Source organism: Thalia democratica, chromosome 8 (genome assembly GCF_965202585.1).
Source record: "Thalia democratica chromosome 8, ktThaDemo2.hap1.1, whole genome shotgun sequence".
Lineage (NCBI taxonomy): Eukaryota > Metazoa > Chordata > Thaliacea > Salpida > Salpidae > Thalia > Thalia democratica.
In genome coordinates this window covers 27,950,773-27,969,041 of record NC_139172.1, presented here as the reverse complement: position 1 = coordinate 27,969,041, position 18,269 = coordinate 27,950,773, and the positions used below count along the sequence as shown (strand labels likewise).

General features: G+C 25.6%; 1 protein-coding gene across 2 annotated transcripts in view; it reads right to left on the bottom strand.

Annotated features, from left to right (window-relative positions):
* LOC145842005 (F-BAR domain only protein 2-like) overlaps positions 1-16,530 on the bottom strand; it is a 32,755-nt gene extending 16,225 nt beyond the window's left edge. For both annotated transcript variants that reach the window (XM_082949345.1, XM_082949346.1), the window contains exons 1-13: positions 16,400-16,530; positions 15,945-16,036; positions 13,989-14,069; positions 11,763-11,904; positions 9,550-9,705; positions 6,869-6,973; positions 6,580-6,678; positions 6,060-6,156; positions 4,506-4,779; positions 3,477-3,507; positions 3,276-3,317; positions 2,635-2,757; positions 259-339 (exon numbers count right to left, since the gene is read on the bottom strand). In XM_082949345.1, coding sequence (XP_082805471.1) covers positions 259-339; positions 2,635-2,757; positions 3,276-3,317; positions 3,477-3,507; positions 4,506-4,779; positions 6,060-6,156; positions 6,580-6,678; positions 6,869-6,973; positions 9,550-9,705; positions 11,763-11,904; positions 13,989-14,069; positions 15,945-16,036; positions 16,400-16,483 — 1,407 coding nt within the window. In that variant the 5' untranslated portion in view covers positions 16,484-16,530. The remainder of the gene's footprint in view (positions 1-258; positions 340-2,634; positions 2,758-3,275; positions 3,318-3,476; positions 3,508-4,505; positions 4,780-6,059; positions 6,157-6,579; positions 6,679-6,868; positions 6,974-9,549; positions 9,706-11,762; positions 11,905-13,988; positions 14,070-15,944; positions 16,037-16,399) is intronic.
* Between the last annotated feature and the right edge of the window lie 1,739 nt (positions 16,531-18,269).

Here is an 18,269-nt window from a genome sequence, read left to right as displayed (position 1 = left end):
AAACAATAATTTCTGAATGATTCAAATACGAAAACATACTTTTTAAACGCAAAATTTATTAAAAAAAAGTATACTTTAATTCAATTTGATCACGGGTGCTTCAGCTGGTAGCTTTAAAAAATCAAGTTAAAAAAAAGATTGTCGACAATAAAAACATGTTCTTGTTATGTAGATACTTATTATTTGAAACTGCAATAAGGCATACTTTCCATGTTAACTATTAATACTTATAATTAAAATATTTTGATATCAACTTACAGATGGGTTGGGAGCGGGCAATAGAGTCAATTTGTTTTTAATTGAATTCAATGCGTCCAAATTGTTGTCGGTTGGAATTGCCTGAAATGTATAAAAAAATACTTGATTAACTTTAATAAATACTGAATAGAAAGAAAATTAATTTATTCAGCTTGTATTGCCTTTACAAAAAAAAAAAATTTAATTAGAAGTAAAACATGAAAATTAATTTTGTATACTTTTTATAAGTAGTTAGAGTGTATTATCGATAAGTATACATTTTAACTAAGCATCTTTTGAAATTATAGATAGTTAAAAATTTATTGTAAATATAAATCCGATGCACCAAGTGAAAATTTTTTCAATGATGAGATTCCGTCTTAAACACTATGATAACAGTTTTTCTAGGTGTTTTGAAAAATAGAAGAATACTTAAATAGCTATAAAGCAATATATAACTCAAAAAAACATTTATCTAGTCAATAAATTTATACACGCGTCACGGGTTGTAAACCTCTATTCATTCACAGCACAATAAAAAACCACTTACTGTATATGCAGTAGATATATCTCAAAATAATTGTTTAAAAATTTGATATAACTATTCAACTGTTGAGCATTTCGCACCATTGAAGTTCAATAAAAAAAATTGCACTTTAAAAAACGTTCTGTTTAAACTGTTTATTGCGTGTTAGAGAAGCAATTAATTTTCAATTTAAATGGGCAAAAAAAAAGATTTTCTGCAAGGTTAGTAGCCGTTTTACATACACGTAGTTAAAACTATGCACTAGATTAAGTTAAAGTAAGCCTAAACTTTATCTGTTTGTTAAAATAAATTTTTAGATAGTAAGTTTTCTTAAACAAGTAAACTATTTAGTAAAAATAACAAAAATAGTTTAAGATAAAAATACGTTGTATTAGTATATTAACTAGAAAAAAATTCAGTACAGTTTAAATTGCTTATACAAAAAAACTTAAAATTTGTGTTATTTCAATTATAAATACTGCTAGAAAGTTTGTCTCACATTTGTGTGAGAACAAATAGTTTTAGTTAATCTAATAAAAAGAGCTTTAAAGTTTAAAAAAAATTAGCTTTAACTTTAAATGCATACATTATTCTTATAAATAAAATAAAAACTTGATTTAATTAAATTTTTATTTAACTTTGTGTTCAATATTTAACACAATTTACAATACAAAGTTTTGAATTTGAATTTTGCATCTACAACTAAGTTTTTTCACTAAACAATACTAAAAGTTTGAGACTCAAGGCATTAATTTAATATTTTTTTTTAACCTGTCAAAATTCTAAGTACTGCTCTTTAATGATGTTAATTTAAGGGCATAGGGGGGAGGGGGGTAAACACCTTTTTTTTAAATTTAATCTTAGTTTATATGATTTTTACTAAGCTACAAAATGCTTTTTACAGATTTAAAAAGTTAAAAATATTTTTTGAGATATAGGCGGTCAAAGTCAGAGGCAACAATAGGTTCCTTATAGGAAGCGCAAACTAAACGGCAAAAATAGACTATTTCACTAAAAATCTACCTTCTCCTACGTTTTTTGAGATAACTACCTCAAACTTTCAGGAAGTATTTCTTGCAATATTTAGAAAATTCTGTCAGAAAGAATTAAAATTTTATATTAAAAATAAACAAAAAAAAACAGTTCTTTTTGTTTTTTTTTGTTATAAAGTTTTTATTTTTTAATTTTTTTAAATTTTGTTCCGACAGAATTTTCTAAATATTGCAAGAAATACTTCCTGAAAGTTTGAGGTAGTTATCTCAAAAAACGTAGGAGAAGGTAGATTTTTAGTGAAAAAGTCTATTTTTGCCGTTTTAGTTTGCGCTTCCTATAAGGAGCCTATTGTTGCCTCTGACTTTGACCGGCTGTATCTCAAAAAATATTTTGAATTTTTAAAATCTGTAAAAAGCATCTTGTAGCTTAGTAAAACCTATGTAAAATAAGATCAAATCTCAAAAAAAATGTGTTAACCCCCCTATGCCCTTAATTTTCTTCTGTTTTTTAATACCTACCAAACTCAAAAACTATAGCTTTCAATGTTATTTTAGCTTTAAAATCTAAAAATAGCAAACAGCAAAGCCAAAATTTGGACTAATTAACTTTAATTAATTAGACTTATAAAAAATAATAAAACTGGTTTGATAAGTAACATTCAACTATTGCTTACCTAATACAACTAAACTATCAAAACATTGTTTATTTATCTGTTTATTTAAATGTAGTTTTTAAACAATTTCACTTTCTTATTGTTTACCTGTGCACAAACTTTTTATGTAAAGAAGATTGAAGCTATCTAGCATTTTACTCATCGTAAATTCACAAAACTATTTTAGTTAAGTTTTATCTGAACTTTAAACATGAACTATTATAACCTCGTCTTTCGGGCGAATTTTGACGTGTATCTTCCTGCTTATGACGTCATCATCGGAATCCGAAGAGTCGTCGGAGCTTTCGTACTTCCAAGATTTCTCGGAAGCCGCCTTGGCCTGATCGCTCTGTTGTAAGCGCGAATGTTGTGAATCGCGAATTTGTAAATTGTCGAGTTAATAGTTACTGAAACACTTGGGCGGAAAAGGTTAAGTAGGTTAACTGTTAAATGTGCGTGAACAAGTACAAAATATAATTTTTCTACATTTTATTTTTACTTTTTAGTTTAGCTTGTAAATAAACGCCGTAAAATAAATAATAAACGCTTGAAGATACAATATACAAAAACACAATATAACCAAAAACGTAAAATTTCTAAAGTTATGAGTTTTGTAGACAAAAAAATGTTTAAACAAAAAATGTCATAAGTTATTACTGTAAATGTGTCATACTTGTTGTGCAATTAGTCATAATTGTCCAAAAATAAAACGCAACTTGTCTACCGAAATGAAAATCGTGTTGTACAAATAACATATTCAAACTTAACACGCATTCAGTATTGTTAAAGATATTAATGGGTCATTTATATGAGTTAAAAAATCTTAAAATTCAAGAATTACGAAACTTAATTGTAAAAAAAAACTACTTTTAGATCTGGTCTGATAGTGTACCCTTCTTCGTCGACATTCTAGAAAAAATATTTTTATTAATTAAGTAACATTTTTTAAATATAAATGTGAAGATTTGGACTTTAACGCAATGTACAAATACAAGATAGTTTTACAATTTACACAAAAAAATATTTAAATTATTTAACATGTTTGTTAGAAAAATAAAAACCACTAACCAAGCTTTGGGCATCTTTTTCAGGAGAACCACTGTGTAAAAAATTATCAGTATAAAAAAAAACGTACGTAATAGTTAATAAAATAATTAAAGTGTAAAATAAAAAATCGAATATATCTGATTTGTCAACATGATTTTTCACTGATTGTTCATTAATTATTTTTATTCACACCAAACTTATCTAAATTTCTAGTACTACAAATAAGCTTATTATATGAATTCAGTTTTTTCTGTTTGGCTAAGTAAAATTACAACTCAGGTTGTTAAAACATTTTCTCTTTCATGTCTTAAAAACAATTTAACAAAACTATTGAAGCATCTCAGCCTAAACTTTTTACATTAAAAATAAGTTACACTAAGTTATATACTTTTGTTTTTAGAAACCATGAAACTTTTTGTAAACAATTTAAATTGCAAGCTTTTTAGTAGCATATTTGTATAAGTTAGTGTTTATAAATAATAATAAAAGAACTCTCTTTTTAGATACATAAAAAATGGTATCAAAATTATAACTCTTAAAAAATTTTATAGATCATTAGAAAAGCCTACCTCTTTAAATTGAAAAGTAAAAAAAAATGATACAATATTATAGTTTTATCAAATTTAAAATTTAGAAACTCTCAAAGCAGTTAACATATTAAAAAAACTTCTTTAGTCTCTACAGACAAATAAAAGTATCTTAATTAGAAAGATAACTTCTTAATATTAAATTTATAACAATAAATTTATTTAAATACTTGTAAAATTCTCAAGCTGAACATTAAACTTATACTTCAATTTTAAAAATATCTCAAAAGCAGTTGACGAAAAACATTAATTTCTTAACACCACAACTCTCGTCTTGCTAAATTTTCAAAGGTAAAAGTGAAATTTCACTCAAACAATTTTCTCATCCCGAAACGTACATACAACTTAGCCTTCAACAAACTCAAACAAATGTTTAAGAAAATTTCTAAATATTTCTTTTTGATAATGGTTTTTAATTAAAAGAAATATAAACAAAACTTTCAAACTGATATTTTTTTCTCACCCCGAAACGGCTTCCTTGTGGTCGTTCTGCGAAGTTTTGCTGCTGGTGCTTCCCCGTCCCTTGCTCCCCTTCTCCTTCTTCGCCCTGATGAACGGCAGCCTGCTCCCCAACCCCAGCTTGCTGCCGCCACCCTGCGACTGGTGCCCGTTCTGTTGCTGGGCGGCCGAAGGGGCGGTTTCTATGGGAACGAGTATGCTGGTGGCCAGGGTGTTGGCCGGGTTGCTGCCGTTAGGTGTCGCCCTTTTTGGTTTGTAGTCCTCAAAGAGAAGCGGCGCTGAAATGTTTTAATTAAATTATCATAGATAAATATATTGGTATTTACTTTTATTAAAAAAATTGGGTAAAAAAAGGCGCTAGACTTTCGTCGAACGCTTTTGAAAAAAAATGAGCAAAAAAGTCGCATTATTAAGTCATGACAAAAAAACTATTGGTTTAATAATTACAATCATGCTGAAATAAGAGAATTTATTTTTTTTTTTGTCAAGTAATATAATTTTTGTTTATTAAAATAGTATATAAAACTGTTTCTAGTACTTTCTGTTTTTTTTTTGTTTGGTTTAAATAGAAATTTTTTATGTGTTTGATTAACTTGACTTACGTTTATTGGATTTTATTTAAAGATTTTTTTTTTAATCTATAAAAAAATTTATTGTGATAAGTTATTTTTTCTATTAACTTAGTGTTGTTATTTTTATTATGTTTTCTATTATAATAAATTATCTTTTTTTTTAATTCCTGGGTTTTATTTATAAGTCTTACGCTTTTTTTTTTGTTTAAAATATATACATTTAAGCTACTCATTGGTTTGTAGGTTTAATATTTAAAAATTGTAAAAAAAAAGATTATATGGGTGGATAATTTTATATAATCTACATAATTTGTGCTGTACATAAACTCTTTTTTTTATTAAAATCTTAAGTTTTTACGTTTAAGATTTTTAGTTATACAACTAGCTTTAAGTTATTAACTTTTAATATTGCCAGTAGAAAAAGACGTTGTATAAATATTTTGATCATCATATTTTTATAATTACTTTTGATTTAAGCAACAGCTTATTTGACAACAGCTATACTTCCATTAAACTAACATAAATTAACTAGAGTTTATAAAACAAACTACTTTTTTAAACTTTATCGTGATTTATACTATTTTATTATCAAAGTGCATCACTATTTTTTAAAATAGCCTTTCACAAATGAAGTATTTAGACTTTCTACGTTAGCACAACAATTAAAAATAACATAGCTTTGTATTAATGCAAGGATTTTAAAAGCTAACAAAACTTAAGTTTTAAAACATTTTATAGCAAATGAAAGTTATTCATGTCCTTTGTCACATTTGTCAAACATCACCGATGTTTCAAAATGTGCTAACTAAGTTTTTCTTTATTAGCTAAAATTAAAACTACATATCAAACAAAAAATTCACAATTCATTGCTGTAATTAATAACCTATTATCAAATAACTACTACGAGAGTTGTTATTTATTTTCAAAGCATTTTACTCGGTAATCGAGACTTTTTTAATATGATTGAATTAATAACACAAACTTACGAGGTCTCTTTATTCCGGTGGCTTTTGATTTGCAGTACTTGTTGATCAACTCAGCAGTGCTATTCTCCTCAACTTTACTGCGAATTTCTCTGTGAACCTGAGAACACAAATGTTATGATCTTGTACTAAACTAATAAGTTCAAACTAAAGAGTTTTTTAAACTCATAATTTGTTTTGAGCTACTTATGCCGAAAGAATATGTATCATTAGTCTTAAAAAAACTGAAAGCTTTAAAAACCAAAGCTAGTTGATAATATTTCAAAGATCTTTTGTTGTTGTAAACTTTAAAGTACATAACAAAATCAAGACCCAAGAAAGATTTTAATTCAAAGCTTAAAAACAAATTATGTAAAATACTTACAAATCAAAATCTTTAAAATGTTATAATATATAAAAATGTATTTTTCTTAGCACTAACTTTATTACTTTTTGGACGGTAGATAAAAAAGGAATAACTAATTATGGCAACTGATACATTAACCAAAAAAAGACAACAAATTTAGCTGTAAACTAAACCTACTTGGCTTATTAAGATGCTGGCATTTTCAAAGGACAGAACGTACTTGTCTAAAATTTTCTTCATCTTTTCCAAGTGGAACTCTTCGACTTCTTGAAATTTCTGCAATTTTTCGTGGTTATAAACAGCAGACATACACACAAAAAAAAAGAGCTTTACTAAAATTATTGTAAAAATACTAAAGCAACTTTGCAAGCTTGAACGACTGTTGTGAGTCATCATTGACACCAGTTTACAAACTTACAGACATATTCATCACAATAAATGCAAACTTATTAAAACTCATACTAACATCGCAACTGTGGGTCATCTTCGATTCGTAGTTGATTCGGTGTTTCTTGTGCTTCTCTATGTTGGCCCGGTAGTCGTCCTCTAGCTTCTTTATTTTGCTTTCCACCTTGGGAAAAATTTCAATAAAAACTTCATTGATAAATTTGTCGTAAAACTGTTAATAAGAAGTGTAAATACAGTATAATATAATCAAAATTATAAAATTAACATACAAGGTCTGAAAGTTTATGTATTAAATTTGATTTGAATAGTTTGGTTTTGGTACTGGTTTTAATTAAAAAGTTTAAACATAACTGACTCATTTTTCGAAAAAAGTTTATTTATTAATTTCGTTTAGCTCTCTTCAGAATAACATTGCTAAAAACTATGAATATTGTAGAGTAATTTTAGTAATTTTTTCGAAAAATGAGTCAGTTATGTTTAAACTTTTTAATTAAATTTGATTTGTTGTAATAATGCCAAACTTGTTTATATTAACCGATAAATTGGGTTTTCTTGGTTAATATTTCATTAAGCAACTTTATATGTGAACAATTTATTCTTGTAATAATTTTGAAACTAATAAGCACAAAGAATAGGCATAATTTTAATTTTATTATCACTTACATAATAAAAATTAAATCTAACAAATTCTTTTGTTAGTAGTTTTTAACTAGTGATGTACCGGACTCACTATCCGGGTCCGGCCGGATATTGCCATTTTTGTCTGATATCCGGATCCGGCCGGATTCTAATTTGAAAAAAAAGTCCGGATCCGGTTCCGGCCGGAATCTAATTTGAAAACAAAAGTCCGGATCTGGTTCCGGCCGGATTCTATTGAAAAAAAGTCCGGATCAGGGTCAGGCCGGATCTGAAACGCATACTGAAATGTATTTTATTCAAAAACAAATCCTGTGTAAATTAATAAGAGTCATTTTCGTCAGTTAAAATGAAACACCTACCGTGATTTGCTCATTTTTACACGTGACTAATTTACATTTGTTTACATTTAAACTATGAAATAAACATTTCAGAAATGCAACTCTTTACATATGTTGTAAAATTGAAAATTTTGGAGTGAATACTTGCATTATTTATTGTTTAAAGTTGAGCTCAGGGAATATTTAGCATAAATACGGTTGAATGTACTAGCCAATGAGAATCATATGACGAAATGTTTCAAAGTAAATACTGATGCAACAAAACATCAGAAAATGACAAGAAATTTATATGTAAGCAGTTAGCTAGTTTGGTGTGCAGCTTAAAGCAACAAAATATCTTGAACTTTTTTTGTGAATGCTTATTATAAGTAGTGTTTTGTTTTAAAAGTGAATATTTCAACTGGTGTTTAATTGTTTAAATATTTAAGCCAAGTTTATAGTTTATTAAAAATTTTACAGTTTCTTGTTTACTAAAAGTTTTATTTAATTTTTAGTTTATTGTTTTAAGTCTTTTGATATAGATTTAAATAGCTTCCAGTTTTTAAAGTGTTACCAAAGTAATTAATAATTTTGTATATGCTAGTATTTCTTGTTGTGTTTTATATAAAAGATTCATCACTCAAAACTGTCATGTCTGATTATAGAAAGTAGTCTCAGTTAGAATTTAGTATTTGTTAGATATTAATTAAATAAGGTAGGATTTAATTATGATGGGTAGTACTAATAAGTTAAGTGTACCACAATCAGTCCACAACTTTACTTTCAAATTGTCAACCTTTGCTAGCTGTTCTACTGATTATTAGAATAAAATAGTTTTTTCAGTTTTTAAAAACCTCATTCTGACTCAGGCTTGTTTATACTCACTCTAGCTAGTTTTATTGACTTAAACATTGGCAACCCTGCTAGTTTAAAAATTTTTGGGATTTTAGAAAATCGTGGACTGCCTCAGGCTAGTTTAGTTTTTTATAACAACTCAGGCTAGTTTTCTTTTAGATTTTGAATGAGTTTGAGCTGATCCAGTTTTCAATATTTTGTAATTTTCTAGTGTATTATGTTCAAGAACTTGATTTCAGATTTTTAATTTTAAATAACACCTAAATTTGTAAACCTTGTGACTAGCTGTTCTACTTATTATTAGATTAAAGTTCTTTTTATTCAGTTTTTAAAAACCTCATTCTGACTCAGGCTAGTTTATACTTGTGATGTACCGGACTCACTATCCGGGTCCGGCCGGATATTGCTATTTTTGTCTGATATCCGGATCCGGCCAGATTCTAATTTGAAAAAAAAGTCCGGATCCGGTTCCGGCCGAATTCTAATTTGAAAAAAAAGTCCGGATCCGGTTCCGCCGGATTCTTATTTGAAAAAAAAGTCCGGATCCGGTTCTGGCCGGATTCTTATTTGAAAAAAAGTCCGGGTCCGGTACATCACTATTTTTAACCAACTTAAATTATACAAAAAATGAAATTTAACACCAACAAATATTGATAAAGCCTTTATTTTTAATTAACAGCTAACAAATACTTCACTATTAGTAATCTTTGATTATTATTACTTTTTAGTTTTCTAGATATTTTATACTATAAGTATGAAAATCCAGTTATTTACATTATAAAAAAAAACTAAGCATTAAAGAAAAAAATTCTATTTACTGATTTTCATTTTATTAAAAATAATTTCATATATCTTCAAACAAAGCGTTTTCTTTACGCTTTTTGACAACTTTTATATTTTATACAAGTAATAACTTTTTGGTACAAACTTTTTCAATTTCCTTGCTGCTGAATCCCTCGTCCTGCCTCATTTTCTCCACCAGGTGGCGCTGGTTGTGGTACTTCTCCTTACTTTTCATCACGTGATTGGTTGCCTGCTGAACCTGGTGGATGGCCTCCTGCGTAGCCGACGTCGTTTCCTTCATCTGCGATTGTTTGTTTAGAATTTTTTAAATTACTATTTGAAAATAATAAAATTCAGGCTGCTATAACCTTCTGCCAGTGTTTTTTTTATCAAGTATTTGAAGTTCCCTTAAATATTAAATTTGCATTGGAAAATTAGTAAATTTTAGGTACGTATATTTTTTAACTATGTTTATTAACTAATATAACTATTTGTTTTAAATACAAATTGGGTAGCTACAACCTTCTGCCAGTACTTTTATTTATAAAATACTATTTATATAGTTATTTGCCCTAACTAAAAAAGAAAATGCAACATTTTAGTTTTTTGTTTATATCTTTCACGCAATAATAAGTTTTTAAATAACATTATAGATAATTAACATTATTATGTGCAGTTTAATATTTTATTTTTGCTTTAAAAGGTCTCAATTTTCTGCCACCGAAACCGGTCGCGAATAAAATATTTGATTTGCATAACTCTGTTTAAAATACTATTTAAAATTTTCTAGCATGAGTCCGTTTATCAAATAAAAAGGAAAAACAGAGACGTTGAAGAGCATTGATCTAGTTTGTGATTCCTAAAGTTATACACAAGATTTATTATTAAAGGTGTTAAGAAAAAGACATGCTTATAAACTAAAACCTATCTGACTAACAACATCTAATTAATACTTTTACAGTATGTAATTTGAAAGCTACTATGTAAATGTGGTATAGCTAGCACAACAACCAAAATAATAACTATAAAAAAATAATCTATTAATGGTAATACCAAATTTTTAAGATCTAATTTCACCGTTATTGAAGTCGTTTTTTAAACAAAATCACATCTTTATTATTTGCTTAGTGTACCTTAAACAAGAAAACAAACTCTATAAACTTAATTTGCATGGCTTTTGATAATTTTTTTGTCATACTTTAACTTTTATAAAAAAACATTTTATTGACAAATTTTTGTAAAGACAAATAGAAGCAATACAAAGAATCTATTAAACCACAAAAATGATTAAAAGCACATTTCTTACTAAGTTTGACTGTTTTCAAAGAATCAAGTATAGTTAAGAAGTATTCAATAACTTTGCGTAATTTTGTAAACTTTTTTGACTTACACAGATGTTTTAGTTTATTCTGTTATAAGTTTTTAGTTTGAAAATTATTATGTATAGTGAATTAGACGTTATAAATAAAGAACATTTACAGCTAGAATAAAGTTGTCTATTAATATTTACTTTAAAGCTAGAATAGAGTTGTTATAAAAAATTGATAATAGTTTAAAATTAATATTAAGACAAATCAAAGCTAAAGATTAAACTTGTAGATTATATTTCTTATTTATCACTAAATTATTTTTACATTTGTTTGAATAATGAAGATCTTCATAAACTGAAAACTTAAAAATAAATTAAATTTAAAAAATTAAGCACAATTTGAAAAAAAGCATGCTTTAATGTGAATTTCAATTATGACGTCACAGTTTGTCAAAGCTTTCAATGCAAATTTGATTTCTTTTAAAGTGGTACCTTGAAAAAGTTTCGTCAAATTTGTTGTATTGATCAGTGTTGAAATAGAAACGTTCAAGTAAATAATTTTATTTTTTCCGTTTAAGATTATTTTTAGTTTGAAAATTCAACGTTGTTAATTAAAACCTTTGTACCGTATTTTGATTAATCACAGATATTTTAGGAAAAATCAAAATTTACATTTCTAAATAATTTTTTTTTATGTTTTAATTAAATTTACGCATGTAAATTTAAGTTGTACAACGAAGTTATGAAAGAAAAAAAATTATAACTTAAGTACCTTAAAATTAAGAAACTTGGTACACAAGAAGTTGAAAAGCAATTCATTTATGAACTGGGTTTTATTTCTAGTAAGTTTTGAATAAAGCGCATTCGACTGAGTGAACAAAACATTTCATACCTACAGATTAAAAAGCTAAACACCGAAAAATAGCAAGCGAAAAATTTAAATCTAAACAATCGAACATAAAAACTCAAGTCTGCGAAACAGCCAAGGTATATTTCATGACACCACATACACTTGCTAATTTTAAAAAATAACCGAAGCAAAAACCGACCTGCTTGGTTTTCGCCTTGTACTCCTCCTGGTACTTTCCCAGCTCCTTGTTGATTTCGGCCAGTTTGGTCACCGTGTCCATGTGGCACGAGGACAGCTTCTCCGACATCGACCGCAAGATGTCGAACATCGGGCTGAAGCTCCTGCGAAAATACAATGTATTACAATAATTAATATGATTAGAAGTATTGATATTTATTTTTAAACACAATTACAAGTAAGCACTTTTATGCAAGTACAACAACAATAGTTAGAGTTTCTTTTATAACAATTCAGGTTTGAAGAATTTAATTGCAACTGAATATCTCTAATATGCTGAACATTGCTAATAATGGAGTTCTTTGAAGTTAAATGTTTGTAAAACTAAAACCATATAAAAAAAAGTCAGGATTTCTAGCAGGAGAGAGAAAAACTGAATGAATATGTAGTCCGAAGTCAATTCAGTGTTATAAATTTATTATTTTTTTGTTAATGAACAAACTTGAACTCCTATAAAACTTAAAATAAGGATTACTACTTGATTGTTAAGTATTTGAATTAAAATTTATATTAAAACTACCATGCTTGATAGCAAATAAAGATTTAAGAATTTTTAAAACAAGCTATTAGTTTTCAAAATCTGGGACAAAATTAACAAAATAGGCCATAGGCAATGGTAGTATAATGTTTTGAAAACTTTTTAACTAGTATTTAATAGTCATAACTACATGTTAATAACTTGTCTTACTGATTTTAGTTTGTTTATAAATTTTTTATAAAACAATGCTATTTTAATTTATTTTTTGAGTAAATTTTCTTTTTGTTTGACCTTGACAGCTAATACCTTTATTTTTACACTGAACAGAACTTGCATATTTATTTCTAATTATATTATGAATTTCAACAACAGAGTCTAAAAAATGTTTTATGATAAAAAACTTTTGGAATTACAAAGTAGGTTAAACATTAGGCTCTAAATAATGTGTGCTTGAGAAATGCATAATAGATAAAAACTAGCTTTTGAAAAAATGCTGATTTCGAAAACTTTTATAAACTTTAATAACTTCCTTAATTTGATGTCGTATTTTAATTTTGGTCTGTTAATCAGATTGATTCTAAATATATTACATTTATAAAAGTGCAAAAATATTTAGAAAACTTATACAAGACTTTTTTTTGCAACTAGTAACAAAAACTTTAAATGTTTACTTAAATAACTTAATATTTTTTAACACCAGGTTAATAATAGCGTTTTGTCTAAATGATTTTTTTAATCTAAACTAAAAGTTTTTTTAATGAATGTATTTCATTAAATAAATTCAATTAATTGGTAGTGTTTTGCATAAAATACAGCAACAAATATTATTTAGGTTTTGATTAATATGATATTATAAATTAAATAAGAAAACATTAAATAAGATACAAAGCTATTACAAAATTATGACATATGCTTTTTGTATAAGTGAAACGAAAATATACTTGAAAAAAAATATCAACACTAACAAATAAAACGTGAACTAATTTTTTTGCTATTAAACTAAAATGCTGTTCAACTTATGGAAAAACTATCAAAAAAATTTACATTTTTAACAAACATTTTGTAGGAGTACAGTTTATATTTAATAAAAAAAAAATCACTTCTCGAAATGCACAAATTTAAACGAACAATAATTAGACTAAACAGCATAATTAAGAATCATAGCAACAAAAACAAGTTTATTACATATTTCAGGAAAAATTTGATCTGAAAAAGGGTATTGTCAACAAAAACCTTATACAATTTGAGATAATGTTTCTTTTATTTTTAACTTATATAACTTTTGTGCTGATGACTATTAATACTTTTTGTTAAAACTGTATATAAAAGAAATATTTTTAAAGATAAGCATAGACTAACAAAAATTTATTTACTATATTTTATAGTTTACAAAACTAAAACTAATGTTAGCTTATTAGTATCAAACCAAAAATTCTTGTATTAAACTTTTAATGATGGGTATTAAATTTAAAAAAGTTTTAAAAAGATTTTTTTTGTTTAAAAACTCAAAATATAAATTAAATAAAAAAAACATAATCAAAAACTGATTTAGATCTTAATTATATAAAATGGTCAATTTAAAAAATCAAACAGTTACTAAAAATCCTATAAGCTAAACCAGGATAAACACTTAATTCTATAACCTTAACTAACTAAGCACAAAATTTTGAGTATGAAGCATATCATTATAAATAAAATAAAAAATCAAACCCTAGTGTTGGGTTGTGGGTTGGAGTTGAACCTTTTGCCAATTTTGTCAGGCTCTTTGCGAAATCGTTCTCTGTGTTTGCTCTGGAATATTATTTGTTTAAAAATGTGATATATAGAGGCTTTCCAAAAAAACAAGTAGTAAAGATCCGGTTTACATTTTAAATTAAACAAAAAAAATTCTGCAGTATGATTGTTTAACTATTATATGAAACAAAACCAGGTCATAAGTCACCTTAATAATAATCTTAAATGTATCTACGAATGCATACACAATTAATGTTATTTTAAATATTGCAACTAAAAACTATTTAACTTCGAAATACAAAAATTTTAAGTAATGTACTAGATTTTGTCTCACTTTCAAACTATTAATTTAAACCATAATGTAAAAACATATCTTTCAATTGTTTACTTTTATCTTAGTAGTTAATCTGCTAATTTATTTTAAAACTAAGTTTTTAGAAATAAAGTAATTTTTGATAGCATGAAGATTAGATGTTGAGAAAATAAAAAAGCAAAACTCTGTTTAAAAATATTCTAAATGTATTACAAATTTTAAACAAATTTTAAAAATATTTTTTTGAAAACTTTTTTGATTCAAAACTTGTAAAACTGTTTAAGTTTACTATATTAGAGGAATAGGGTGAAAATAAGGTATTTTTTACAAGTTGATATTCTTTTAAAGATCTTCAAGTTTGATAACAGTTTTTTTAATCAGTTCTGGTAATTGAAATTAGTTTTTGAGATATAATGGGAGAGAGTTAAAAAGGTATATATAAGAAAGTCATTTCATTGGTCAAAAGTTATCATCAGGATTATTATGGAAGGAAATAAAAGAAAATGTTGTTAAAAATTCATTTTCTCTCAAGGTGTATAAGCAATCTCTCTCAAAGTTTCTCAGTTTAATCTTAACAATAAACAATCCTATTGTCGGTATTTTTTAAGTTTTGAGTAATTTTTATTCTTAACAAAATAATCTTTTTTTTTCTTTATTTGGTAATAATTTTATTTTAATTGTTAGAACTGATTTTTTTTGTAATCCAATAAACATTTTTTGAAAATTTGAGGTCAACAGCTTGAAAATGAAGGAGAAAACAGCTTTTTAGCTTTTAATTTTAATTAATTAACAGTGAAAAATTGCAGTCCATAAGTTTGTATTGGAAATTTGTTACAAAAATAATTGTATCTCAAAAATTAATTATTTTTTTGTTTTCTGTTAAATTTTAATAACAGTTTGTACTTCAAATAATATAAAAGCTAATGTTAATTTTTGTAAAAAATAATCCTTAGCACCCTATGCCCTTAACAAACCTATTTTCGTAATTTCAGGATCTACTACTTTGAATAAACTTGTGCAAATTATTTCTATAAGACTCAAGTTAATTTAGAACATTATTAACTAATTTAAATAATTATATAACTATAAATAAATGACAATATTTTAAGTTAAATAACTTATAAAAAACAAAAAATAAATAAAATAGTTTTCAATAAAAATGTAGTCATACAACTACAACTAAAACTTTTTCTTAATCAGGATAAAACTTACTTGAAAATGTATGCAAAAGTAAAAAATGAGACAATTTTTTAAAATTGTAATAAATAATTATACATTCAATTCAGTTTATATTCCTTTGTATTTATTATATCAATCTAACTTTATAGTTACAGTATGTACTAAAAATCAAAACTTAAGTTTCTCAAACTAAACCAAAAAATTAGCACTAAATTTAAAAAAAAAAAAGTGAATAGTTACAGCACAATTTCTCTAATTTATTGCTTTTAAAGTTTTTTGTTTAAATAGTGAAAACTATTTAATAGAATTTTATCCCTTAAACCAATTCTTTTAATGTTCATATCATATACCTTATATTTTTATTATAACTTTTTTTTAATTGCAAGCAAGGCAAAAACATCTTTAGGCAGATAACAAAAGTGTTAATATTCTGAACCAACCTGTCTTTGATGCATTCTTGAAGAACTTTTATTGAATTTTGGCTGTGTTTAAGGTTATTGGACAAAACACTGAATCCTTGCCCTTTTTCACCCTATAAAATTATTAACTACAATAAATGTAATTTTTCTACACTATTTTTCAGGAGTTTATTTTTTAAGGTCATAATATAACTGATTAAAAATGGTCAGTTTTAGTCTTAAATAATGTTATCTTATGTCTGATTAAAAGTTTACAGGGCAAAAATTAAGAAAGTATATTTATAGTGAAAAATGTTTATTAAAGAATTTCATAATTTCTTCAATACATTTCTTCATTATAATTTATTCATTACAAAATTATAAAATATATGTCATTAAAAAAAAACTTGTTGTGTTTGCTCCAGAGTAGCAAGCACAATATGTAATAAACTAAGTTTTTTATTTTATTTAAACACTAAGCCTCATGAATAACTCACCCAAAAGTTATTAGAAAATGTTTCAACTTGTTTAGGAGTGCTATTAGTGTTAGTCAGATCCTCGAATCCCAGTAAATCCACCATGACTTGGAAACAAATTAAATTATTCACTGCAAAACAGCTTTCGTAGGAAGGCTTGTTAAAATATTGCAAATTGCTAAATTGTTACAGTATATCAAAAAGGAAAATTTTATTAGTGGTTGTTTATATAAGTAGTTGCACTTGCTGCACATATAAAAGAGTGTTAACGCTTGTTTAATACTAGGAAGTTTTTAAGTTTATTTGACTTTAAAAAACTGGAAACTTTTCTTAATTGATTGTTTTACAACAATCATAATCTTTTTATATTTTATGAAAATCTATAAAAAAGAATTAAATAATCATATTTCAAAATATATAAACAAAAATATTAACAATATTGAAACTTATCAATATAATCATGATAAATACATTCATTATAAAGTTGAATACATTAGTCTTAAATTTGCATCATTAACTAACCTGGTAGAAAATGTTTATATAGAGTTAAACATATATTAGTAAATATAAGTTTTTTTATGACTTGGAGAAAACATTTTAAGTACTTGCTAATAAAAAAAAATTGTCAATTATGACATTATGCAATTATATGAGTAAGCAGTGTTGGATTACATCAATGCATAAAGATTATTACAAATAAAATACTTTGATACTTTTTTTTCTAAAATAAGGTATAAAAAGAGCATATATGACAATTTTATGTAAGTTTTTCTACAAAAAGCTTTTATAAACAAAGCTTGGCAATTTTAGTAGCAAAAAAACAATAAAATTAACTTTAAGCTTTTTAATTTATTGCTTGTACATTTAGTATTCTTGAATTATTTATTTATAAAATCATCAGCCTAATAGCTAAGAAACATTATACTAACTATACTTTTACCATGTAAACTTCGAGAAGAAAATTAGAACATAACTTAGCCAGTCAAAATTATACTAAAAATTATACTAAAAAAGCAAAAAATGTATTTAGTACTTGAAAAAGACAGGGTAATAAAATTCCTAACAAAATTAGTCATTTGAGTAAAAAAATAAAATTATCATTTTATGACTTGCTAACTAAAACTGAAATGGTGTTAAATTTTAATTGTGAGTAATGATTGTGTATATGAAAATGGTGCTGTATGTGTTAATTTTTTTTAATTTATTTGTAATAAATTTAAGGCCATAAGGGGAGTCAGACATTTTTTTTTACAAAAAATAACTTTGGCTTTTATATGAAAGCTTTAAATACAAACTACAAGCCTTTTTTATAGATATCAAAAATGTCATTTAACTTTTGAGATATTTTATTTTTTGTAAAAAGTTTCCAATACAAACGTATAGACCACAAATTTTTTGGGGTTAATTTTCTTGGAAACTTAAAAATTCACTAAAAATCTATCTCCTTCTTCATTTTTCAAGCAATCTTCTTCAAATTTTCAGGAAATGGTCCTTACATTAAAATGAAAAAACGTTACTCTAGAATTTTAATAATGTAAAAAAAATAAAAATTTTATCACAAAAATTAAAAAAAAAGTGTTTTTTTTTTCAAAAAAATAATATTTTGACAATTTTTTTTTTAATTCAAAAGTAACGTTTTTTTGTTATTGTATAAAGTTTAGACTGTGAAAGTTTGAAGAAGATTGCTTGAAAAATGTAGGAAGAGATAGATTTTAAATAAAATAGTCTTTTTTTGCTGTTTTAGTTTTCCCTTTCCATAGGGAACCTATTATGCGGCCCAACTTTGACTAGTCATATCTCAAAAAATTATTTGAATTTTTAAAACAATAAAAAGAATCTTGAAGCTTAGAAAAAACCCTTTAAAATAAGATCAACTTGTAAAGAACATGGC